The sequence below is a fragment of the Pyrus communis genome, chromosome 5 (genome assembly GCF_041283825.1).
Source record: "Pyrus communis isolate YQ-2024b chromosome 5, ASM4128382v1, whole genome shotgun sequence".
NCBI classification, from domain to species: domain Eukaryota; kingdom Viridiplantae; phylum Streptophyta; class Magnoliopsida; order Rosales; family Rosaceae; genus Pyrus; species Pyrus communis.
The window spans coordinates 30,630,115-30,657,123 of NC_142569.1; the positions used below are offsets into that span (position 1 = coordinate 30,630,115).

Here is a 27,009-nt window from a genome sequence, read left to right on the forward strand (position 1 = left end):
GTCAACTCGACTTCAAACTTAGGCTATTGACTCGAGGGAGTTATATGGAGGCTTCCAAACGTCCCAAAAGCTTGTAACTCGGCCAAGAACACTTCGGGGAAAACTCGTCCAAGTCTGAGCTTCCAAGTTGGGTGTTCAAAACTCAACCATTTCACGATCAATTTGTACGGTTGGGTTTGTGAGGATGAGAGGAGTGTGATTGTGGAAATTTTAGGCTCGATCCGCAAGTTTTGATGATGGTGTGTGTGTGTTACAAAGGGGAGAGAGTCATGGACGAGGGAGAGAGAGAAAGAGAAGGTGAGAGAAAGAGATGGAGACAACTTTCAGATTAGGCAGAGATGAGAGAGAGTGATCTGATTGGTGGAAAAGAAAGAAAATCTGATTGGGTGAGGGAATTAAGGAAACAAACTGATTGGTGAGGGGAATAGGTACACATGTCGATTTTAAAGAAGAAAAACGATAAGGTTTTCAGATTTTGTACAGTAAGTCGTACACAAAAATTCGTCATCTTATCAAAAACAGTGTTCCCAACACTGATAAATTAACACACATGTGTACCAAATTTTCCCGCTGTTAACATACTTTAATTCTGTGTAACTTTTTCGTTACAGCTCCGATTCAGGTTTAACTCGCGCTTACACATTCGTAACAACGAGTACTATTTAATTACGATAACGAGAAAAATCATTTAAGGGTCGAATAACTATGTCCATATCACTTTGCCCACAAGGGCATAAATGTCAATTTACACACTCGGGGAGAAAATTACATGGGAAATTAGGGACATGTCGTCACAAAATCGCCCAGCTGAAGGCATATATATTTCTTCCACCCGAAGGCACTGCATCGCTTGCTCGAAGGCATATATATCTTCCACCCAAATGCACTACATCGCCCACCCGAAGGCTCACACACACACACACACACATACGTATATATCCACAAAGTAAGCACATAAAATCCTGAACATAAACTTTCCAAAATATATCTTATCGGAGCTCAATAGCTCAAACATCATATCATAAATACATGGGAGCTTTCTAGCTCAAAACATCATCATAAACCATGTTCATAAGTATGTATTCATAAATATTTCAAAGAACGTAAATTCAATGAAGCATGGTATTTCATAAAGCGTAAATCCGATAACTCATAAACATTTCATAAAACGTAGTCATAAAATCATGTTTTTCATGTATGCATTTCTGGTAATAAAAATCATGCATTTTAGAAGGGGTCCACTCACAGATACTCCGTCACCGAAGATCTGTTCAAACAAGGGAGGATGGAATCGCCACTAATAAACGCACCTAAGCACATAAAGGGACCCTACTAAAATGATTGAATTTGGGAAAACGAAGCACATATTTGGAATCAGGGCATCGAAATACCCTAAGAGGGGTCCCAGACGAATTTCGTAAAAGTCAACGAAAAGCCAATAGGAATATTCCTAAGAATATTCCCTAACGGAATATTCCATCGGGTCCACGTCTAGTTGAATCTAGGTCAAATTCGTGTTTTTAGCGGATTTTGGGTTGTGGATCAGATCAACTCGGTTTCAGGCCATGGGTTGCCTAGTTTCCACGAATAAGAAAGCTGGAACTTTCCAAGCTCCGTTCATCCCCAAATCTTAACTAAAACTAGTCATTCAATATACCAAATTGAAGCCCAAGGAACAAGGAAGAATATTATACCTATCTCGTGGCTAACTGTGGTTAGAGTTGACTGGAAAACAGCTTGCAAGGTGACGGTTCTCACTAGAATTTGGGGAAAGTTTCCCCCGAGCTGTTTTTGCATCCAACATGCGTACATAACTTAAAACTTACCTTAATCTAACCTTAAAACACAACCCAAATGGTTCTAGGGACTTAACTACGTCGGGGGTGGCAAGAACTCGCCTTGAGTTAGTCGAGGAAGACCTAAAAAGTGAACTCTGCCACTGCCAGAGCTCCACAGCCTTGGCGTTCAGATGGTGGTGGTGTTGTTGTCGTCGATGTTGTTGTTTGTGTGTTGTGTGTGTGTAAGGTACCCTCGGGGAAGGTTGGGTTCCAAGATAACAGAGAGAGAGAAGAGAGAAGAGAAAAGTGAAGAGAGAGAACTAAGAGGTTTGGGGGGACAAGACGCAGGGCAAGAAGGAAGAAAGAGAAAGGACCGAGAGACCAAATAAAAGGGGTGGGCCTCACTGGCACACCAAACAAGCCATAAAAGACAAACATGCAAAATATCTCCCACACGTGAAATTGTAAAATTGCCCTTGACGTTTTGTGTTTCATAGAATCCTGAACGGGTCGTTACATCAAGTGTTTAAAAACATTCATTATTGCAATTGAGGTTTTGAATTTGACTTCCTATTTTCTATATCGATTGTATACAAAAAAATTAAAACATAAAATGTTTCTTTTGAGACAAATAATCTGAAAAATTAGCACTCTTAAACTATGAATTATGTGCTCATACCAAAAAAATAATGATTATAAAGTATGTGTCACGATTTATTTCAAGTGAGTAATAGAGATATATTACGAAAGAAGGATTCTCCTACTGGGAATTATATCCTACTCTTTGCCTCCTTTCACAGATAATGGAGAGATAAATTGATCAATTCATTGGATCCTAGGTCGAGACTGACAGGGCTCGAACTTGCAGCTTCCGCCTTGACAAGGCGGTGCTCTGACCGATTGAACTACAATCCCGAGAAAATTAGGTATACAACCTAAAAATTCTTTTTTTTTTTTTTTTTCTCATTGGATTTCATTCGAACATTTTTGTTTCGCCGTGTTGTAACAAGCATCAGTATTTTGTTGGTTATCAGTAAAAATAACTACACGTTTGGATTTTCTTGAGCGAATCTGATGATCCTCTACCACAGTTTCTTCTTTCCCCCTCATGTTGTTCAAAATCGCTGATTAATTTGTATGACATCGAGGAACGTTTTTTACTAATTTCTTTTATTCCAATAGATTTTTTTTAATCATTTTATCATTGGGAACAGTTCTAATTGCATCAAACAATAATTTTAAAATTTTGATTCGATACTTGGACCAAAAAAAAAGCTTTTCTTTATAGCAGATGGTGCTTTACCGCATGACATAAAGCAATCATGTCTATGCACTATAGTGCAGGTTTAATCTCTATCTATTTCTTTCTCCCCTAACAAGTAACTATTTGACTTAGTAACGTTACCGCTCTACTAAGAAAAAACTATTTTCCTTTGTAACTATTTATCTATGCGTCAATGAAATACCGTTTTGCTTTTTGGTTCTCATGAATTTATTTCATTCACTAATACTTTCAGCCAAATATCATTTACCTGCTGCACTTCAATGAGATAAAGAAACAGTCATCAATTCTTGGCAACTTTTTGCTCAAACAGGACTTCTAAATTACAAGAATATATCATACAAACTAGTCTTCTTTACATGATAAAAGACATACAGAAGATATTCATCTCACCTGGTTTTTCACAGCCACTCTTCATGACATTTAGTTTCCAAGGAAACGAGGAATCACACACAGCTTCAGAAATCACAGTTGGACCTTTGTGACCAAGAAAATAAGCCATTTCCAGGTTTTACTCAGATGATATATCCACCGGATTTTGTGAGATCAGCCTATTGATGTTGTCAAACCTCGTATCCTGGGTTCACTTTCTGTTGCACATCTCCGTAACTCTCTAACTCTTCCATGTCCTCCAAACTCCCCAGGAACAGAGGCAGCCTTTGGTGCAGCTTGACTGGCTGAATTGATAGAATTCTACTTTTACCATCAGAACCTTTGCCCCCGGCTTGCTCCACTAGAAAACTAAGAGGGTTGGCTTCGTAAACCAGACGAAGGTGGTCCCTTGGATTCATTGTCACTCCACCATACAGTAGAGTTCGATGAAAATCTGCTACCAGAGAACAGATATAACGCGCAGAGTACTTCTTGGGGTATCTGCCTTTCCCTTGTCTCACAGTGTCTATGTATTGCCTTAATCCATTGGGCCAGTCAAAATATCGAGCATCATTTACAGAATATATTTGCCCTGGAAAATGAAGAACCAGCGTAAGCACACCTAAATGCTTCTATCCAGCATTTTTCAGTATCATTGAGCATTATTTACAGAAAATATTTTCCCGGAAAAAAAGAGAGCCAGTGTAAGCGCAATCTAAATGCTTCTATCTAGCAGTTTTCAGTATCATCAATCACCATTTTACAGAATATGTTTTCCTGGAAAAATAAAGACCCAGCGTAAGCGCAATTCAATGCTTCTACTAGTATTTTTCAGAAGACTTATATTGCAGTCAATAACCATTATAGTGCAATTTCTTTTCAAGGTGTAATAGTCATCGTACAGGTTAGATAATTTTGTGATGGTTTCTAAATAATCTATTGTTTTTTCTTTCCGTAAAAATGTAAATAAATTGTCAAATGAAATCTCATATATTGAAGCATACTAGTTTGGAATTTACCTCGAGGAGGAATTTTTAAGCTTGGGTGTGTGAGAATGAAATCTCCTGTTGAATGATCCAGCGTGAATGCATGTGTTCCTGAACCAAAGCTGGTGCAGAATATTGTGGCAGATGAATAAAGAACATAGCCGGCAGCAACAAGATTAGTTCCCTTCTGGAGTGAATTCAGCAAAGCCTTCTCCTCCTTTGGTAGATGATCCAGCTCTGGAAGGCGTTTATAAATCCCAAAAATGGTTCCAGTGGGAATGGACGCATCAATATTTCGAGAACCATCTAGAGGATCCGTTACCACCACAAATGGGCCATCATCGGTTATCCAAATTGGAGTATCATCTTCTTCTGAAGCCATGACAGCTACTTTTCCAGAATTTTTAAGAGAGGACAAGATGATTTCATTCTGCAAATAAGAAATTTTGGTTAATCAGAAATGTTTCTTCGATTTCACCATTACTAGATTGCTCCTGACAATAAGGCAAGCCGGTGTGAGAACTAAAAAGCAACAAAAGATCAGTGCTATATCACCAGAACATTAGATTGTTCATTTGGTAACAACACTGTACACCAAAGATGGAAAGCTCAAATCCCTTGGAACCTTAGTGAAGAAAGGATTTGATTCTACACCTCTTGTACAAAACAAGAAAATTTACCAGCTGAAGAAGTTAGTGTCCTTAAGCATTTCGTTTAATCACTATTCTAAACAAATAATCTTAAATGACCATGCCTTAGGTGAGTCATTTCAATAGATATGTCATAGATTTTCCGACCCATATTTGGTGCGTACAGCTTGTACCATCATCATGACATTAGAAGAATAGATTGAATAGGCATTTCACTAGATAATCATCGACAATACCTACCACTTCACTTCTGACCAAAAGTTGTGTTATACTGGGGCAGTCAGGTTCTTCCCACTCAATGCGGATTTGATGTGGCTTAGAAGAACAATATAGGTATACATATATGTACAGGAAGGGATGAGAGCATAAATTATGGAAATTTGCAAACCAAACACAAGCCCTTTGGCTCCAGTTTTGACCCGATTCTTTGATTTCAAAACTTACACCCCATCAAGCCAACCAAATGGCATTCTGTTTCCTTTCAAACAAAACGAACAGGCACCCTCAATGTCGTCCATATCTCGTCAGTTTCCATACAGATTTGAGGACATTTCACCAAAATAGGGAGTTATTTTCTGCTAAAAATTTAACCCTTAACTACTGAAATTAGAGCTTTAAACAAATCAGTCCAACACAGCGTCGTCCAATGACTCAATTAAAATAAAATCAACAAAAAGCATTGGTTTATACAAATGAGTATGCATGATTGCAGAGAGAATACAAACTTCCTGAAGACAATTATATCTTGGGGTTAAACTTACCGAAACGATATCAAGAGGCTTCGGTGCATCCCGGCCTGACCCAGCAGCCGAAGCGCCGCCGCCAGAGAGACCCTTGTGCTTCCCAAGGCTGGAATTGAAAGGAGAAGCTACAAGAGCTGCTATTCTCTTGCAGGCGTACTGTAATTGGTGGAACAGAAGCACCAGATCATCTCCTACAGTGGCACCTCCCTCGCCGGCCGCATACTCAATCAGGGTGCGCACCTCATCATCGGCAACACTGCCACTAGTACCGGAAGAAGCCACCAGTCGGGACCCAATACTGAAACCGAACCCAGAAAGATTTGCCATTGTTGGTCTGTGGTTGTGGAGGATGGTTTTTGTAGTAAACAGATTTCTGGGCGGGAAATGAGGGCGATTTGGTGGGAAAATTGGAGCAGGGCAGGAGGTGGACGGTGGTGTTATGGTTATGATTGTGGTGGGTAATGGCATGATAATATATATTGAGTTTGGATTTGGGGGCTTTGAGCCTTTGATTAGAGTGGTGCCATTTTTGGACTTGATTTGAGTTTTCAAGGAAAGGGGATAAGGGATTTGCTGTATATCATTCAAGAAATAATACAGAACCCGGTTCAATGGGGTCGTCCACAATTTTCACCTCTTATACTGCTGTCAGTTGTTTTTCTGAATTTTGATTTTAACTGATTACTCCCAACTTTTATCGTTACTAATTTTCTCTCTAAACTTTAACTTTAGCCGGTCACTCTTCTAAAATTTTATACATTGTACTAGTGTTAGATAATAAATATTAAATTTTCCACTCTTAATATCCCATACAGTTTGTCATGTGTCGTATCCAAATAAATGAAAAATTGTATGAAAATTTTAAACTCCAGTGTTTGGGGGGAAAATTGGCTATTTATAAAAATTCAGAGAAGTAATCGGCTGAAAATCAAATTCAAGGAGAAAATTGATTAATTATAAAGTTCAGAGAATCATCAGCTAAAACTAAATTATTTGGAGGAAATTAACAGCTCTGTACGGGTTGTAAATCGACAAAGATGCCTACCGAAAATAATACTTGCGGACCTCGTCATCGGCAGCAGTGCCACTAGTACTGGAAGAAGCCACCAGTCGCGACCCAATACTGAAACCGAACCCAGAAGGATTTGCCATTGTTGGTCTGTGGTTGTGGAGGATGGTTTTTGTAGTAAACAGATTTCTTGGCGGGAAATGAGGGCGATTTGGTGTGAAAAATGGAGGAGGGCAGAAGGTGGACGGTGGTGTTATGGTTATGGTTGCGGTGGCTAATGGCATGATAATACGCATATAAGATATTGAGTTTGGGTTTGGGGGTTTGATTACAGTGGTGCCATTTTTGGACTTGATTGAGTTTTCAAGGAAAAGAGGAGAAATGGGATGGGATGGAGGACAAGGGATTTGCTGTATATCATAGAAAATAGGCAGCAAAGGAAGGAGTATCTTCCCCTCGTAGTCTCTCTTCCGTTTCCTTATTACGATTGAGTCACGTCAATATTTTGTTTTAATTTTTTTGTATATAAAAAAAAAAGTATGAAAGGAAGGGAGGAAATGAAATGGTAAAAAAAGGGGAGAGAATTTTTGAGAGAATCCTACTATGCGAAGAAAATACAAAACCCAGTTAAACAAGGTTGTCTAGAATTCTATTCTAGTACAAATCTAGCCTTGTGCAATTTTTTTTAACAAACGATATTATCTACATTAAGGAAGTGGGGGTGGGCTCAGCATCACAATGTGCTTACAACAATGTGGTTCAAATTCGTCTTTGTCAAAAATCGAACATAAGATGTTTCACTTATAGGTGAAGGATATTACTAGACCATAGTACTAAGTGACAACCTTGTGCAATTTCAAAGTACCGAAAATAATCGTTGATGCAGTATAAGGACAAATTAGTCCTCGCCACAAAGGAATCCTTCGAAAATAAGGACATCTTTGGAGAATCACTTATATCGACTGTATTTTTGTACAAAATAAGGGTATGCACTCGATGTTAATGGTTTATTTCTTGAATGAAATTAGTTCTATCGATTTTTTTTAATGGTTGCCTTTTAAAATTACACACCCTACACGATGCACATGCTATAGTAATTAGAAGCTAACTACATCTTTCGGTGGCTTAATTTATGATGCGGGCATGCTAGTTTGCTACCGAGTTCAATCAGGCAAATATCTCTGAATGTGGTGTGGTGATACGCACTATTGACTCTTGAATCCATCAATTTCAGCTTCGGAAGGAACACACTCTATTGTTGGTACTATAGACAAGACTATGCCTATTTACTGTAAAGTTCAATAATGGTTCACCTGCCCTTGATCCAAACACTGAATGTTAACTTGGGTCACTTCACTGAGAAAGCTAATGAACCTGCCCTCGATCCAAACACTGAATGTTAACTTGGGTCACTTCACTGAGAAAGCTAATGAAGTAGCTTCGTTTGGCAAAAAAATTCGAAGACTCTTTCCGGCAGCGACTTGAGATAAGTAATCAATCAAACTTGAAAGACTTCCCGTCTAACCAGGCAGCCAAGACTCCTAAGCCCGAACTAATTCTACAACTTTGGCGCCATCTAACCAAGCAGTCGCCTTTACTGGTTGCTTCTGAAAAATCCTGTCTACTCAGACAGTTGTCGTTTGCCGACTGCCAACCCAAACCTATCTAACGAGAATGAATTTGTGCTGGCGTTTAGTAAGCAGTTTCTGCTCAAGGAATCATACAACAACTACCAAGATTTCTTGCGGATTTCTTCACTCGTCAGTCGTCACGAGTTATAAGGCCTCCCGCAACATAACATGTTCTTGATCCATCATGATGGGTTTTTCTTATGCTTGCAGTTGCAGGCCCCAACCCCCAAGAGAGGCAAACACTGCGGAATCCGTAACAAGCAACCGAAACAAACAAGCTCCCTCGTTCTCTCATATATATACGTCCATTATTCTACTCAAATGCAGCTCTAAGATGACTGGAGAACGAACCAAATGTAACGACCGGGCGCAAAGATTGTTGGGACGGGTTCTTGGCTTCAATGGAACCAGATGGTTCGAATGTTTTTCTACAACGTATGGTGGTCAAGTTAATTGGTTGTAGGAGTATGCACGGACATCTGCGTGCTGGACTTTGTTTGCTCTACATTATCAGCAAGAAACCGCAGTTTTCTTACTCCTTTGGAAGATGTAGTCGTTTATTCACGTGACTGCGCCACATTTGATGTTCCTCTTCAGGTTGCAAGAAACACAGAAGGAGCTTTAGCTCATCCTCAGGTAAATCTAACATATGTCTACACAATGCTTCGGTGCTAGTCGATTCTAAAAGGAGAAAGGAAAGGAGGATGAGAACGTTTTCTTTGAAATGAGACATTTGTGCATAGTTCAACAAAAAGACTTCTAGGCCGTACACCTTAACATGAGAGTCCGGCATACTGGACCAAGCAAACACAGGGGTATATATGTGTGTGTGTGTAAGCGTGCGCGTGTGCTCATCCGAATAAGTTGCAAGAGAACTACGTAGAACGTATCTGATATATGTCATGTAAGATGTAACATATAAGGAATGAGCAAAGGATATCATGAATGTTGCTGGTAGCAAGCACCTACTTTTTCATGAACTCAAAACATGCAAAAACAAATGTAGCTCAGTCTGTTCAAGCGAAGGAAACTCGTACGCACTGCAAAACCAAGTAAAAACCATTCCAAATATAAAGCCATAAGGAACTTTAGTCTCAATCGTTAAAATGCACCACAAGAACACAAAGAACTACTCAAGCAATTCAAATGCACTACAACACCACCATAACAAGACTTCCAAATGACAACATTCGCGCAAATGTATTGTATCTAGTCATTTTCAAGTCCATCTACCTAAATTTTGCATTGCATCCTAAGAAATCTAGACTAAGTTCCATGGAACTTTAGAGTCTCTCGTCCAAACGTACCAAAATGTATGAATTCAAGCAGAAGATAGGGTTCCAAGAGAAGAGACCAAACTTCAGTCACTAATCGGCTTCTACTCCCACCATATACCAGCAACTCCTTTGCTCTCAAAAAAATTTCCCCAACAGGGAAAAAAGAGAACGGTTCACATCATCGCTTATTGATCAATTTTGATAGCCGTTTTATCTTCCTCTGATATAAAGGAAAACTAGAACCAAGAGATACCCAAAAAGTCAAACTCAACTCAATCAGAGAAAGACATATATATTACATCCATATTCCCAAACATTGCGACGACAGAAGAAACATGAAAACACCATGTAGAAACCATCACAAATTGTTCTTGCCAAAATAAAATCCAATGAATAACTGTTAAAAAAATTGTAAGCTAATTCTCGCATTAAAATGAGGGAGAATTGAGATATTCATATTACCTTTGATTTCTAATTATTTACATCGAACGAGCCCACCAAATACCTACAGTAATTAATTTGTCACACCTGATTGAGATATTTCACAAGCGCTAACTGCTTCAACACAACTCAAGCAAAAGCTAGAAAAAATAGACAGCACAAAAGCACTAACTTAAGTGTATAACAATTGAGACAAAACATTTGATGGTATGGCACAAGTTAAATACATACATTGATATCAAAAGAATTTTCCAGCGACAGACAGGTGAATATCTGTTCTATTGCATTCCAAAGCTTCAGCGCAGTTGCTTTTGAGTCAACATGCTTGCAAATGCACCAGTAGATATCGAGTAAATATCTTCTAAACTGCTGCACAACACAAGAGACAGCAAAGGAAACCTTCATCAGATGGGAATGCATCAACTATCATAATGCGTTGTATTTAAATAACTTGTTATTTACACAACAAATAGCAATAAAATCACAAAGGAAAGCCTTCCAATGATGATTAGCAAATTCATGGTCGATGTCCATACAAGAAAAACACAAAAACATCTCTTCTTTCAAAGAGCACGGCTGGTTATAGTTGATAAGGTTAAAATAAGGCCACTAACGCATCCATGCATCAATCTTTCGAAACAAATCCTACAAGATAGTGGTTGATCCATGCATAAAACTAACTGGATATATAGTCTAAGCCTTTCCCAAATATAATCTGTTGCACCAACTCATCTACTCATTACACCACCCCATATTCATAGTACCCATCTTTTTCTGATTTTTATAAAGTTAGGAAAGAAAATATATTTGACCTCTCTTCCCTCCATCCTATTCGATTTAGTGTTTATTTGAAAACCCTATAAAGAACGTTAATTCTTGTAAAGAAACATATACTATATAGGCCTGATGCCTTGGAATCCCCTTTTTAGTTTGATCATCCCTTTTTAAGATGATTACTAAAAATTTCAGACACGTCGAACACCCCAATTTATGGTTTGTTAAATTACGTATCAAAAGTTAATTATCAACTCAAATTAAAATGATGCTCCATAGCAAAAGATTGCCACTGGAATTTAGAGAACTCCAATATATGCGAGCAACTTTCAGAAGAAAAGGGATTGGACTACCTCCCTATTTCCTAAACATGATATGTATGAGTGTGTGACAACTAATTGTAGAGTTGATTAGCAGAAAACTTAACAGCAACATTTGCAGTATTACCCCAAAACTTCAATAGTTTAAATGGATAATTTTATTGAGAAAGAACTTACCCTACAAAATTTCATAAAAATATCTACTAACTGCAACGTTATGTACGATGGAAAGTTACTCTTGAAGCCTCAATCGATTGAAGAAGACCAAGAAATGATACTCAGGATCCCAGTAAACAAATCCAACAACAGGTCCACCCTTTATGTACTGCAACAGTTTCATAAAAGTATATCATATAGTCACTATGCATTCTGGAGATACTGAATGAGTACTTTTTGAGATAAAAACACAGGAAAAAAATATAAAGCAAAATTATAAAACCTTCCCATCAAGAACAACAAGTTCACCATCAACCCATCGGGGATTGCGAAACCCTGGCTCAGCAAGCCTCCCCTGTCCTTTATATCGAGCAACCTGAGTTTCAAAAATAAATAAATAATAATAATAATGATGATGATGATGATAAAAGAAACTCTTCTGCAGAAAGCAAAACAAATGTATTCCAAGTGGACGCATGATAGAGAAAATTAATAACAAGTGATCAGAAAAAATTCGATCTAACAAGCTAAACATATACCACTCCAAATTCTTCTGGTATAATCCCTTTATGAGGAAGCTGATATCCTTTCCCAATCTTTGCACGAAATGCCACCTATAGAAACCAAGTGATGAGGTACAAGGACCAAGGTTTAGAAAAACTAGGTAACTAGTCGATGAAAAACAAAACTTAAGCCCAGATGTTGATTCCAAAGTTGAGAGGAGCGCTTTGGAAGGAATAAGGTGGCTTCCAGTCAACCAAGTATTAATAACATGTATCAGAAAAAAACAAAGCCAAATGCCGCATGAGGTTTTATTTCAATACAATATTATGAAGCTACAAACAATAACATTTTAAAATTACCTGGCCAGCTGGTACATAAGGATCCCCAGTCAGTTTTAAGGCTTCTACATATTCATAAAACTCAAGGTTTAGAGGCTCTTGAGTCCCACCATTCTCTTTCCATTGACCAAATTTACGTCTCAGGTGAATAACTTCTGAGGTGTAGAGCCCATGTGCACCAATGTAAAGCCCTGCTAAAATGAACCTATTTTCAGTACATTCAATATAAGGTGGGCTGAAGAATCTGTCATGGATTAAAGCAAATGCACTTAAGGATTCTAGTGACAAAACAGGACGATCAACCATAAGAACTTCTGCACAGCATCAAACATTACTTTTTTTTTTCTCTTTTTTTTCAGAAGGGGGAGAGATCAGAAACCAGATTTCATTAATTAAAGGTGCAGAAGACTATAAACCACTGAATTCAGAGCCTACAAACTAACAAGCTTCTACTAATAAAAGTATAACACAAGCAAGATTGGCAATGCCTTTTAAAGAATAGCAGCCCTCCGGTAAGAAAAAATTATGCACAAAAATTTTCCAAAATTATAAGGGATATACCTAGAGTGATAGAAAAAGAGGTCAGGGTGGGAAATTTGATGAAAAGAAATTAAGTGCTACTTGGGAGATGGTTGTGGAGACCTCCATTAAAGAGGGATTCCTTATGGCATGCTGACTTCAGATGCACATATGAGTCGAATGAAAATAGTTGGGATTCCAAGATAGCGATCAAGGGATGAAGTCTCTGTCCATGGATAGACAATTCTCAAGGGATCACCTTCTTTTTCTTCTTGTTGCTTTATGGTGGGACACGGAGAAACGGTAAAATTATGGGACGGGTGTTGGGTTGGGGAAACAGGTTAGTGCACTTACTTTTCTCCTCTTTATAGCATCAAAAAGTGAAAAAGATTAAATATAATTTTGAAGGAAATCACCATTTAAAGGATCTGGAGAAGCTGGCATTTCAATGCGATTGAAAGTGGTTGATCCTGACAGTGGTTGATGGTTGTTAACCTGGCTGAGAGCAAGATTTATTAACTCGCCGACATCTTTGAGTACCTGATAGTCAAAACATAGAATGGCAATAACTTTAGTGTATAGGGAGTGGTGGATTTGGTAAAATACAGGTTGTTCAAATTGTACAGTGAAAATTCAGCCAACCTTCAGTGGTATCTTCTCTTTACCCATGAACTTAGAGAGATCAAACATAACATTGTCAATGCTTCGCTGACCTCCAAGTTTAGCTTTCTTATCTACAGAAGACCGTTCCTTTTCACGGGCATCCTGTTGGTTAATATCTTTCTCAACAGTAAAGGAAAATGATAAACGTCCCTTCTTCTCCATTTTAGCAGGTACTCGGAGCAAATTTTTAGTAGGCGGGCTGCTTGATAGTTTCTGCCCAAGATCACCAACAACAACTTTAAAGGCAATTTCACGTCGCTCTGCATTTTGAATAATTCCAGGATCAGCATCCAGTTCTATCACTTCTGTCTCTTCATCACCTTCAACTTTTTCTTCATCTTCAGCATCTAAACTCTCTATTTCACTATCCTTATCTTCATCATCTTCCTCAATAATCTGTTCAATCACTTTTGATATTAGATCCCTGTCTACCTTCCCTGGTGAGGTCACTTTCAAGACCTTGACCTTCACATTAGGAATCATATCTCTCAAGATACTTTGAAAACCAGAGATATCCTCAGAAAGATCAGAGCCATCATCCCCATCATTACCATCTTCAGCATCTTCACTATCTGCAACAAACAGATCACCTTTTTCTTCAGTTGAATCTATAGGATTCAAGCTGCTACTAGCATCCAATGATTTGGAGCTAACTTGTGGAGAATCCTGAAACACCCCTCCCCGCTTTAAATACACAGCCTGAAATTTATGGCATTAGAAATATTAAGTATATTAGCTGCACATCTTTAAGCACAAAAATTGATGCAATAAACAAGTATCAAGTAATTAATAAGTATCACTTCAAAATTGTCCTTTGTTGTTCCAATCCTATTCCACACCAAAGAATAATTTAAATCTTCACTAATTTACACCAAATGCCATTGCTTCTAAATTAAAAACCAGACTGGACTGCCACAAATAAAGGATTGACCAGGATCTAGCACAACTGTCCACTTCATTTCACCCCCAAAGTACTGTTTCCTTAACTAAACCCCAAAACCAGTTTGGTTAGTTCAACCAGCATTGGAAACACAAAACTGTTATTCAGAAAAGTAACCTCTTTCATATCTAGAGACTGATAGGCAACTTGAAGCACAAACTGTACCCCTATAGTTCTTTCACCCCTATGCCTTTATAATCCACTTATGTCCTATTCCCTTCCAGACAAATGATCCACCGTCAAAAGCAGTAGGCCTTGTGTTTTCAGTCAATAATGCGCAACATCCTGCTGGAACCACGCAGCTCACCCTGCCTCACCAAATAATTTTGATCATAACCTACAGCTAGTGGACAGTGCAAAGTAAGTTATCAGCACCTTCTCCCTTCTCCATACACAGATTTTTTTCTGTTACTTGCAATGTTTTAAAAGGGCCTCAGGGGGCGCCTAGGCGTCCTCTGAGGCTGGGCGTGAGGGTAGCTGCCTCTGTTTTGAGGGAGTGGGCGAAAGGCGTTGCCGGAGCTGCCTAGGTGTGCCTCAGGGGCTTTTTTGCTTTTTTTTTTTTTTTTTTTTTTTTTTTTACTCCCAAACCCAAATTTTGGGTAGGTTTTAACTGCCTCATACCTCTTCCTTGCACTATCGTCTCTCTGCTTTTTTTTTTTTTTTTTTTCTGATTTTTATTTTTTTATATAATGGATGTGTGTTGTCTATGTGCATTGTTATATGTGTGCTCATTGTGCTTTTCATCCTCTATTATATATATATATATATATATATATATATATATATATGTATAGTATGTATATATATGTGTGTATTTATATTTATAATATATGTGTACGCTCAGTGTATATATTAAAAAATTTTGGTGCCGTGAGGCTTCGCTGCACGCCTAGGCCGGGCTATCCCTCAGAAGCCTCGCCCACACCTCACGCTTTTAATACATTGGTTACTTGACATAAAAGTCAAAGAATTTCTTTTTCAAAATTTTCTTTGGAAAAACATAAAAAGTATTCAACAATCTTAATGTTTGTAGTTGAATATTCAACACTACAATTAAAATATTGATGTGTGCATATTATGATGTCATCCTAATTGAACCTCCAACCTGGCCCTGGTTAAAATCTCTATGCTTGCCCCTCGCTCTTCTAATTTGATGAAAATATAGTTTGGCAACATAACCATATTATACTACAAATCTATACAGCACATTCAAATAAGTCAACAGTCAATACTCACAGTTTAACAAAATAATTATCTTATGGTGCCAGACTGTCAAGCAAGTTAAAATTCCACAATTCAAGATTTCATTATGCATATATGATAACAGATTCTTAATTATAAAGAAAATACCTAAATAAGAACTGTCCATTTGACGAAGAACACTCAGAGGCATCTTACCAAAATTTGTTTTGGAATCTTGTGTTATAGTTTAAAAATCTTACCCTTTTTCATTATGGAATATTACCTACTATTTTTTATCTTTCATTATGTTTCACTGCTTTGTAATTATTGAAGATTAGAGGTTGCTTTTAGGGTTTGCTGCCTAAAGAATTTTTTTTTTAACGTAAGATTTTGAAAAAGGTGGTTTTGAGAAGCAATGCTAAAATAGAGTTCTGTTCTATTGTCCTATGGTTCTAGACATTCTATGAAAACAAGAAGACCTAAAATGCCCTAACTTCTGGATTCTGTCTGAAAAATCAAAGAATTTTTGTCAATGTGTTTCCCTATCTAAGTTGGTATAAGAGCCAGCATGGTCATTAATATGATGCACGCTGTGCTAATTCTTGTTTAGTTTATTTTTTCAAATGGATGTAAAGTCCAATTACGATAAAAAAAGTCCCAAGCATTCACTGGAAATGCAAGCCTATTACTGCCCATTTTAAGTTTCGACCACTAGAAAGTTGTAATTGATGCATTAGATTATACTAAAAATTTAAACATTACAAAGATACCTGCTGTCTGTATTCACCATTCTTATTTGCTGTTAAATAAATCTCAAAGAGTGGAACACCAGCTGCAGCAGTAGCAAGCTGCCTGAAGAGATGAAAGTCAATAAAATTATACACACTGCAGGAAGTACCAGTAGCGTACAGAATGGAAAACTACATTTGAAAGAAATTAATTGAAACACAGACTAAATTCATTGGAAAATACAAAATGATATATGTCTCAAGTAAAATGAAAAATAAGACATGAGAAGCATTCCATAAATATCTATTCTTCAACAGGCAACATATTATAAATCTGATGAGTCCAATATTTTACTATATATTTTACTCTAATCTTCGTATTAATTTATTGATTATTTTGGTGAGATTTTGATACTTTGAATTATATTTCTAATGTAGGACATTCGATTTCCTCTTGAGCATAAAGTAATCAAACAGACAAATTTTAGAGTGATTCCAATTGGAGGATGTTTTCGTGAGTCTTTCAAGATGATTGTATCAAAGTTTCAGATTTTTCTACTGAGCCGTTTGACCGTGGCAAAGAAATAAAGGCCCAGCGTGCAGCTTTTCCAGATTGACGTTTTTGGACGTTTTGGGTATTTTGGAGGTCAAGATGGCATACTTTGAGGAAGATTGCTTTTGAGGATTTGTTGGGGACGACTTAAACTTTCAAAAGAGACCTTTTGGGAACAAATCGGAGTTTATTTGGTTGGTCAAAAAGTCTGATTTTCTGAGAAGTCGAATTTCGGTTCAAATAGGAAACCTTTTATTTGCTGTTTTATTATTTTATTATGTTTCTTAGTTTTATTCTAAGATCTTTTCTGGGTAGGGTTTTATTTTATAGTAGAATAAATAAGGCTATTTAGGCATTAGAGTGAAGAGGGGGAAACGCACTACTTTGGATTCATGATTCAAGTTTATTTTCTAGGTGTTTTTTATCTATTTTCTTAATAATATTTTGTTTTATGATTGTTCATAACTAGTCTCTTTTCCTAGGGCAAGGCCATGAGCCTTAGCAAGAATATATAGCTTCTTTTCAATTTACTTATGATATTATGCATGTATGTTATGAATTATTAATCACCGTTGTAAACTATCTAAGTGTCTTAGTGATTTACGACCATTAAGATGTTTAGAAAAGTAATTTGATGCAATTTTGGTATGAAGGTTCCCCGAAATTGGCGCTGGCTTCTTGTGGTTAATAATTGTAATTTCACTTAGGATTAACAGCACGTCTTAAGGGTTGCATGGTTTTTCAAAGGGTTTTCATAACACTTAATGAGTCTTTCGTGTTCATATTTGTTCCGAATGTCCGAATGGATTGCATGTTAAATATACGCTCTATGTTGGAGGTTCCAATTAGGATATATATTAGGAAAACCTAACCTTCGAAATATGCATGAGTAATTCATAAGTGATTGGGAGAACTACATATGATTGTTAAGGTGACAGCGGAACCCTGGTGCTTTTACAAATAGTGTCTCTTTAAATTGTTTTTTAGTTGATTTATTTAATTGTTTTTATTTTAAATTCGTTTTTAATATTTTAAGTCACAAAATCAACCTTTTCCAAAACTTTGTTTTAATTAATTAATTAAGAATTGGTTTAAATACAAATTATTCATTCAATCCTTGTGGAAAACGACCTTGCTTGAACCGTTTATACAACAGGTACCTTGTTCTCTTGCAAGTATTTTTAAGTGTTTTTATCCCTATTTGTGCAGTGGTAAAAATCCTATCAATATCAAAACAGTGGATTTTGAAAATTTCTCATAATTCCAGTGCAAAAACTGCTGATAGAAAATTACAGGGTCCGATCCATCAAAAGTAAAAATAGGTTCCGTCCTTAGGCAGGACTTCTTTTGTAGTTTCCAATACTGACACTAGAAGTCACATGGTACCATTTCAATCCAAGGTAGTGATAAGTACGGATATAAACGGAGAATTTTAAAAAAAGTATCTTGCTACTAGTACTATCACATCCAATTCAATAGCATCCCTTGTTTAGTGTTATTTTTTGGCAAAAATATATGCAAAGCCACTCGGACAAACTAGCATCTAAAATGGTTATAGATAACAAAAGAAAAGGAGAAGGGGTTATCACTGTCCCTCGTAGATCTTCACAAACAATAACATGCCTCAACTGTTTGTCTTCTCAACCCCCATAATTCTTCCCATTTCTTCAGATTAAAACTTTAGTCTTACAACTACAAAATAAAGTAACTAAACTATTAATTTTGAACTTTCTCTTACTTTTTATTGATTTAGAAGCTACTGTTACCAAATTATCAATGCTCTGCTGGTCATGGTCACAACAAAAAACAAAAGGTATACCCAAAACTAAACAAACAACGCAAAACAACTGACCGGGGACTGTAACTCCTTGCCACATATCTTCCATGCTCTGCAGTTACTCGAATAATTATGCCACGGGGATCCTTCTTATCTTTAGAAAGACCTGCCCACCAACCCACCTACAACACAAAATCGGAAGTCCAACACAAAATCAGAAGTCCAACACAAAATCAGAAGTCCACATACAATTAAACCAAGCGCATTTTTATCAATGCCAAGTTGAAATTCTACAACCCAAATATACTTATCCAAATGCATTAAACTGAAAAACAGGTACATTTTCACATTACTAATCAGAAACTCATTTCCTTGTTGATTGACTCACCAATCCTGCACCAGCATTATCTCGAAAAAATGCAGCGTCCTGGTATCGCTCTTCCTTTACAGCTCTCTGAAATATGAAAACCAACAAAATCTATTTTCAGAAAATGAAAACCAAAATTAGAGAGCAAACGGAGAAGTGCAGGGAGGTAAAAGCACATACATTGAGATGAGATATGACTCTGCCCACGACATCGTTTGTGGCTGCAGCGGCAATTGCCACCTTGAGCCTTGCAGCATCCTCGAAGTCCTCTGCATATACAGCCCGACCCAACTGTGACTGTTCAAGTTTCAAACACAAAATTCACATAAATAAGCAAAATCATCATCGCTTCGACAAATGTGTGTGTATATATATTGTTGTGATTTGGCTCGTCAAAATACCAAGGACAAACAGGTATAGGTTTCCAGTTGATGTTGGGAAAGGAGAAAAGGAATGTGTACAGGTTATTGTCCATAAGAATTGGGAAATAGGTTTGCTTTGTAATCCCAATCAGTTTAGGCTTGTTGGGGGCTACGGAAAGCAGAGAGAATACAAGGGTAGAGAGTCAAGAGTGACAGAGAGATCTAAAGCAAGGTTTCGGGGTTTAGCATAAAGGTTTCCAATAAGTTCTTGTAACCGAGTGGTTATTCTCTATAGTGCAAGTGATTAAGTTCGCTGAACTTCACTATATTCTTTGTGTTTGTGTGTGGCGTGTTTACTTTGTTGTTCATATATTTGCATGCATCATCTTATTAGTTTGCATAACACCGGAGACTATCGATAAATAAGGATTAAAATCTTCATATATATATATATACACAGAGAGAGAGAGAGAGAGAGAGAGAGAGAGAGAGAGAGAGAGAGAGAGAGGAGCAATTGTGGTAAAAGGAGTGACCTTGAGAAGGGAGACAAGGCGCTCTTGTTGTTCGACCTCAAGGAAATGGTGGCGCCAGCGATCCCAGTCCCAATCAGGATCGTCGGTGTGAGAGGGTGCGGATTGGGCGTCGGGTTGGGGTTTAAAATTGACGTAGGAATCGAAGCTTTTGATGGCGTTTTTGATGAGGTCCTGGAGCGCAGAGTCCCACCTCCACTGAGTTGAGTCGGAGGAGGAAGAAGGGTTCTTCTGGCATCGGCAGAGGGAGGAATCGGGAAACCTGGAGGAGAAGTTGGTTTGGGAATGGGAGGAAGGGGAAGAAGGGTAGGAAGGTCTTTGGGCAACGCAGGAGGGGTATGATTTGGGGTTGGGGAAGTTGAGCTTGTGAGGACTTGGGGTCGGAGAAGATATGGAAGCCATTGATACAGCAGAGAGAGAGAAGGAAGGAGGAGAAGGAGGAGCAGGAGTAGGATATGTGTTGCGAATTTGCGATGACGCGTGCGCGCGTCTGTGTGTTGTTTGTTTTCGTGTACAAAAAAAAGAGGGGCTGGAGGCTGTAGCCAAACTTGGGGATAAGGTCGTCTTGTACTTTATACACCCGTGACATTTCAGGTGTTAAAACAAAATGGTTTAGTATCGCTGTGCTTTGGAAAAAAAAACAGCATTTGTTGTACTGTGGAAAAAAATGTGAAATAAAACAGTAAATTGTTTGGTAAACTTTTTTGTAAAAGTGCTTTTGGAAAAAAAAATAGTATGATAGTGTTTGGTAAACTTTTATGTAAAACAGCTATAACTGTGTAAAATAACCAAAAAGGGTATAATACTAGGTGTGCCATTAATTTAATTTTCTTAACCAATAAAGGTGAATTACTAAATATACTTTATTTGTAAAAGAAACATATTTATAAATTTTATCTTAAATATTAATTAGTATGACAAACTACTTCAATTGAAATATTTTAGACTGAATAGCTAGAATTCATTAGTACAATATTGTTAATGTACTTAAAAGCAATCTAATTAGATGCATTCATCAAACTTGCCGCTATTCTATTTCTTAATGCGTCTATCTTATGTGATTCTTCAATTTCATAATTTTGGTATTCTTCATCATCATCATCACTACTATCGCTCTCTTCACAATAGTCCCTAGGGTCATCAAAATGACGATCACATTTAGAATACCTCCGTATGTAGTTACGAAGAGTCATTGTAGCAATGACAATCTTCACTTGCTTATTGAACGGGTAATAGGCATATCCCTTAAAATTGCCCGTCTTTTCTTCCATACGCCAAAAGTTCGTTCAATGATGCTCCTAAGAGAAGAATGCATGTGGTTGAATACCTCTTTATGACCCGTTGGTTCAGCACCCCTACGAAAGTCCGGGAGATGATATTTTTCACCTTTATATGGTTCCAAATAACCTCTCATTTGTGGGTACCCCGCATCTACAAAGTAATATTTTCTTGACAATTGAAAATTTTGTTTTGTATTGTAATAATTATACAAAGCAAGTATGTAAAATGTTATAATAATACAAAGCAAGTGTGAAGATTACCATTTAGAGGCTTAGAAAAGTTTAAATTTGGATTCCGTAGCACGGATAGAAAAACCCTTGTATCATGTGCAGTGTCTTCCCATCCGGCACAAGCAAATGTGAATTGCATGTCAAAATTACATGCAACCATAACATTTTGAGTCGGTATTCCTTTCCTACCAATGTATGGAACTTGATCCGGATGTGGTATTGAAGCCTCAACAAGTACTCCATCTATAGCACCAATACAATCGTAAAAATAATAACATAAAAGAAAAGCGTCAACCTACACTTCTATTTTGCAAATAAGTTAGAAGACGAGTCAAATTTTACCTTAAAATAAAGCATGTAACTTGTATTTCTCCTTATTTCTTGGGGAATGCCATGAAACTCCGAATCCATCGGTTTGATAATATCTATTGTCATCTTACATACAATATCCAACATAGCACCAAAATATCTACTAACAGTCTCACCAGAATGTTGAAATCTCTCTTGCACTGATCTATTTTTCACACCATGTCCCAACATATGCAAGAACATTCATAATATTTCAATTGCACTCATTCTCCTTGAACCTTTCAATCCATAATTAGTTTGCAAGTCATAGGATAATCTATAAAAGACATATTTGTTCATCCTAAACATTCTATAGCATCGCACATGATTTCCTTGTAGTACTTCCATTAACCAAATATTACCTGTTAGGGAAGAATTCATACACGGAGTTTTGTGAACATATTTTAAATAATATGTTTCAACATCTTTAGCTATAGCGCATATAATTAGACCATCCTCCAAATCCTCAACATCATCATCATAGGTGTTCATATTGAATATACACCTGTAACATGACACATAATTCAACATTCCACAAGTCATAATCCAACGATCACTAAGAAGTCATAATCCGACATTCAAGAATAATCCAACGTTTGATAAGAAATCATAATCCAACATTCAACATATAATCCAACATTCAATAAACACAAAGTACAAGCAACATTCAATAAATACAAACCACACAGTCCTAATTCATAGTTTTAGCTCCTTATTGTTCTTTGTTGAACATATATTTCAACCAAGTTAGCTGCACATCAGGATCTTTCATAGTGGCAAACATCTCTCACTTCTCTATACTACAAAACAAACATGTAGCAAACAACCATAACTCGCTAGGTGGCTCACAACCAGGCAATTTTGCAACAGACGCTATCACTTCCGCAATACTATTGCCTATATGTAGCGGCCTCATCAATGAGTTTGCAGAACTCCAACTTTCATAAACTTCAACAAGACGGTCAATTTAACCACAAAGTTTTGCAGCATCTCCAATTTTTTTTCCTTTCTTATCAACCTTCTTTTGCAATTCTCCTTGGTTAGCCGTTCTTTTTTTTCCCTTCTTAGTAGCTTGCCTTAGATCCTGCATAATCTCACTTTCTTCCTCATCATCTAAATCAATCTGTCCTATGGATTCCTCTCTTGTCTCTGGTAGTAGTACTCCAGATGAAGGTGCCTAGGCATGTTCACCGGTGGCAACTGTGTTCAAAAACATCCTATCTAACTTTTCCTCCATCTCAGGACTAATGTCTTTTTTTTCACAATTTTCCATTTTCTTTGTTTATCTACAAGTAAAGAAAGAATATAGTTAATACATATTGCATGATATCATAATACATATTAAAAGATAAATACACAAACCTGAATTTTATTATTCCACCACTCCTCAGAGGCATCAATGGTACCCTTGCTCGAATTCCACCCTAGGCCAGTTTCTTTACCAACTAGCTCTTTCCACAACTTCCACTCATTTTTAAGTGCATCCCACTTATTTTCAGTTGCTTTCTTTTGTAATCATGTCTTGTCTCTGCCTTGAAGTTAGCTCTAATATTTGCATATCCTTCTTTGTCAAAGTGAGTGCCCGGACGATGTCCGACCTCAACCTCCTTGATGCATACATCACAAAATATAGATATATTGTGGGCATTCCATGTAGTTATAGGATTTGACGAAGATGCTCCCTTCTTTGCCATCGATACCAACTAGTGATTTGTATATATACATATATATATATATATATATATATATATATATTAAAACAAGAACAAACAATGTTGTAATATAACCAAGCAAAAAACAGGTAGTAAACCTAACATAAGCAGAAGCAACTCGCATGCAGAAAACAGGTAGTAAACCTAACAGACACCACAGTAATAGGAACATATGATTGGGCATACACCACAGTAAACCTAACAAATACTACAATTGCAACTCGCAAGCAGAAGTAAACCTGGTGGGTTATATGGAAGTGCCATGTGAGTTAATGGAATTCCCTGGGATACATGAGGGTTGGGGTTGCATAATGCATGGTATGCCATCTAAATCTCCACAACAGTTCGCAAGTCTTAGTACAGTTAGAAATTTCATAATGGGTTCATTAGATCCTCCATCAAGGAACAAGGACAGAGGAAATGTGAAACTCAAACAAACTTCCCATAACTGATACTCTTGTACTCCCTATTCCAAAAACACGACAATAAACCACCGGTTAGAGAACAGACAGGGCTCCTCACTAGCATTTGGTGGGTTTAGTGACTGAATTGCAATCCCCGAATGACAAACTCTGTTTGGTTTGTAGAATATATCGATAAAAGATGGTATTAAATATTTTATTTGTAACAATTTGGGAAAAAAAGTACGAGCCTATACAACTGTCCAGCTTAGCTAAAGTGCTCATATTCCACAAGAAGAAAACCCAATCACTAGTTCTCAAATTTTCTTTTTCCTCTCTCTTCTCTCCCCAACTATTTCTAGAAGCCAACTTAAGTATATATATGAAACTAAAAAGCCAGAACAAGGTTAAAGAGAGAAGGCCAGTTAGCAACATGTTTTCTATGGAACTGCAAATCCATGCATATATATTTTACGGGATAACAAACAAGTCAATTAAATGATTAAGTTTGGGTTCCCCAAAAATTAAAAAAATTGTTTGACTTTTGGACCTTTAACTAACATGTAGTATGATTGATTAGACTTGCAAAAGAAAATATGATCATTGCACTTTCAAATTATTTCAAAAAGCTTTTGTGATCTAACCGAAAATGCAGTAGCCAAATTTCTGCATACCATGAGAAAACACAGGCTAGTATACAAGCTTAGTCAGACGCTAAAAATAAAAAGTTTTACCCTACAAATTACAAGCTTTGCAGAGGAAGCCACAACAACATCTGATAAATGAAATGATGTATTCCTGACTTAACAAATGCTATGAGAAACCATATCATCATATCCAAATTCTCACGCCCTTGTATGTAAGAATTTATGTAGCTACGCAATTGAAGTCTCTTCTTCTCATCTATAATTTTCTCTTAACGATTTTATCTCTGCACCATGTACATTTCAAAATGATGTGTGTGTTTGTGATTGTGTGCTTTTGTCATAGTCTAAAGAGGTTGGTTCTATTAACAGTTAACACCCACTTGGAATGTAGGGGCTATTTGCCCTCTTTGCTATAACATGTGGTTTATAAGGCTCTTCTCTAAGATTTAAGTTTGTCTGGTGTTTCCGTGAAGAAAAACTAGTCACATCAATCTAACGCAAAGTTACAACTAACAAGTCACAAAGCTTTATTTGGTCTTGTAAGGAAACTTGAAAAGAGAAAAGAAAAGAAGTTATTTAGAAGATATAGTTAGGTTTCAAAATCAAAGACACATTGGCATTCTTTTCTAATTTAGATTATCCTAAGGTAATAGCATATAAGAATAAAACTCCAACAAACAAAGCAACACCATCGTTGCCAATCAAACCCTAAGAACTGAAATTGCTTCATGGATCTCATGATAATAACCTTAATTCAAACCCCAAAACTGAAAATTAGAACATAACCCCAAAACTGAAAATTAGAACATTAATTCAAACACCAAAACTGAAATTCCCACAACAATGGAAGAGAGAGAGAGAGAGAGAGAAAGATGGAGAGGGAGAGAGAAAGAGTTATGTTTACCTAATCAATGAGATCAAGCTCGTTCATTGGTTGCCACACAAAACCCTGTTTCAGAAAACCCCAAAAAATGGGTTCATCATCAGAGAGCAGTCAAACCCTAACCTAAAAATTAAATTAATTAATTATAGAAAAAATTGAAAGCAAGTCGAGTACCTGGTACTTGGAAAGCGACAGCGGTGTGGCGTTGAAACTGACGGAGAGAAAGGAAAAGGAGGAGGAGGAAGAGGTGCAGCGGCAAGAGGGAAGAGGGGCGTAGGAATGTTTTGCGAGAGAGAAAGAGAGAGTGCAGAATGTAGAGGATCGGGAGAAGGAGAAAGGAGAAATGAGGGGGCAGTTTTGGCAAATTGAAAAAATTCATTAACTGGGGTATTGTAGCTCTATGTTTTGGAAAAATAAGCGGCTTCTTGAAGCTACAAAATGCAGCTTCCACTTTTTGGCTTTTTTTTCATGTGAAACTTTGAAATAAAGCTGTTTTGGGATGTTTACCAAACACCAAAACCCTTACCAGCTTTTTTTCATCTAGCTTTTTTTTTAATCACCTTAATCTCTAAGGTCATCTCTAACCGGAGGGCCATTGACTCTTTTTGGCCTCATAGTTTTTCAAAAAATTAATATTTTAATGAATAATATCAGATTATTTTTTTTACTATCTTCAACCGAGGGGCCAGAGGGTCATAAGTTAAACATAGCTTTGTGACAAAAAATCATCTCCAACTGAGGAGGCCAAAAATTCATAGGGCTAAACATAATTTATTATTTTAATTGAATTAATATGGTTACTTAAATTAAACTACCTCAATAATTTTACGTTATGGATTGTTAATAATTTTTCAAGATGGAATCTCAATAATGATACATTCATGTGCCACAAACAAGTACCTACAACAGGATCTTATTGCACATATTTGGGCCAAAAGAAGCATGGAGTAGGCGTTTAAGTTATATATTGTTAAATTTTTTTTAATGTTGTTTAAGTTCGATGTTGTTAAATTTTTTTTTTTGTTGTTTAATGTTACTTAATGTAATTTAAGGTTGTTTAACATTGTTTAATGTTGTTCAATGTTACTTAATGTTATTTAATGTTGTTTAATAGCTTAGGTAGTTATAGGGGAAAAAATAGAATTAAATTTTTTTTTTTTAAATTTGTTAAAAAAAAATTCAAATATAACGGTTAGCTGACGTCAACAAGTAGCCGTTGGATTCAAACTGCTGAACCGGCCCAGGGCTGGCTGGACTGGGCTAGCAGGTTGGCCCTTTTCTCCTTTTTTGGCCTGGTGGGGCCCACAAGCCCCTTGGCCTAGCCCTCAGTTGGAGATGGTTTTCGTGTCATTTTGAGCTATTTTCGACCATATGGCCCTCTAGCTGAATCGGTTGGAGATGGCCTAAGGGTATCTCCAACCGTCTCGGCCAAAGGGCCATAGGTCAGAGGGCTTGTGGACCCCACCGAGCCATAATTCATCCACCAGGCCAATGGGCTCACCAAAAGGAGTCAGCTAGCCAGTCGGTTTGCATTAACCCAAACCTATACTAGTTGACGTGACGTCAGGTTACTGTTGGATTTGAATTCTTTTTTTTTTTTTTTTTGGATGAAATTTTTAATACCT

The 27,009-nt window shown here is 37.1% G+C and overlaps 2 protein-coding genes and 2 pseudogenes across 11 annotated transcripts; all 4 read right to left on the minus strand.

Annotated features, from left to right (window-relative positions):
• Positions 1-3,289: 3,289 nt before the first annotated feature.
• On the minus strand, positions 3,290-6,451 carry LOC137725658 (Inositol monophosphatase family protein). Its single transcript, XM_068464428.2, has 3 exons — positions 5,830-6,451; positions 4,452-4,848; positions 3,290-4,024 (listed from the first exon to the last, which is right to left on the minus strand). Exons 1-3 carry the CDS (start codon positions 6,277-6,279, stop codon positions 3,624-3,626), a joined length of 1,248 nt encoding a protein of 415 aa, XP_068320529.2. The 5' UTR covers positions 6,280-6,451; the 3' UTR covers positions 3,290-3,623.
• Positions 6,452-9,327: 2,876 nt separating this feature from the next.
• On the minus strand, positions 9,328-20,420 carry LOC137725345 (protein EXECUTER 1, chloroplastic). 9 transcript variants are annotated; one of them, XM_088694897.1, is made up of 14 exons: positions 19,886-20,420; positions 19,171-19,287; positions 19,012-19,077; positions 18,699-18,805; positions 16,336-16,417; positions 13,423-14,142; positions 13,197-13,320; positions 12,283-12,452; positions 11,959-12,033; positions 11,703-11,795; positions 11,441-11,588; positions 10,401-10,538; positions 10,191-10,233; positions 9,328-9,491 (listed from the first exon to the last, which is right to left on the minus strand). In XM_088694897.1, exons 1-11 carry the CDS (start codon positions 20,282-20,284, stop codon positions 11,496-11,498), a joined length of 2,046 nt encoding a protein of 681 aa, XP_088551023.1. In that variant the 5' UTR covers positions 20,285-20,420; the 3' UTR covers positions 9,328-9,491; positions 10,191-10,233; positions 10,401-10,538; positions 11,441-11,495. The 9 variants fall into 9 exon arrangements, with proteins under 9 accessions (XP_088551023.1, XP_088551021.1, XP_088551022.1 ...); XM_088694895.1 differs by having other exon boundaries at positions 12,283-12,455; XM_088694896.1 differs by lacking the exon at positions 9,328-9,491 and adding an exon at positions 9,495-9,964.
• Positions 20,421-20,880: 460 nt separating this feature from the next.
• LOC148697127 (uncharacterized) lies at positions 20,881-22,233 on the minus strand (annotated as a pseudogene).
• A 147-nt stretch (positions 22,234-22,380) lies between these two features.
• Positions 22,381-25,331, minus strand: LOC137730717 (L10-interacting MYB domain-containing protein-like; annotated as a pseudogene). Its single transcript, XR_015962090.1, has 2 exons — positions 23,104-25,331; positions 22,381-23,027 (listed from the first exon to the last, which is right to left on the minus strand). The product of XR_015962090.1 is annotated as a L10-interacting MYB domain-containing protein-like (transcript).
• Between the last annotated feature and the right edge of the window lie 1,678 nt (positions 25,332-27,009).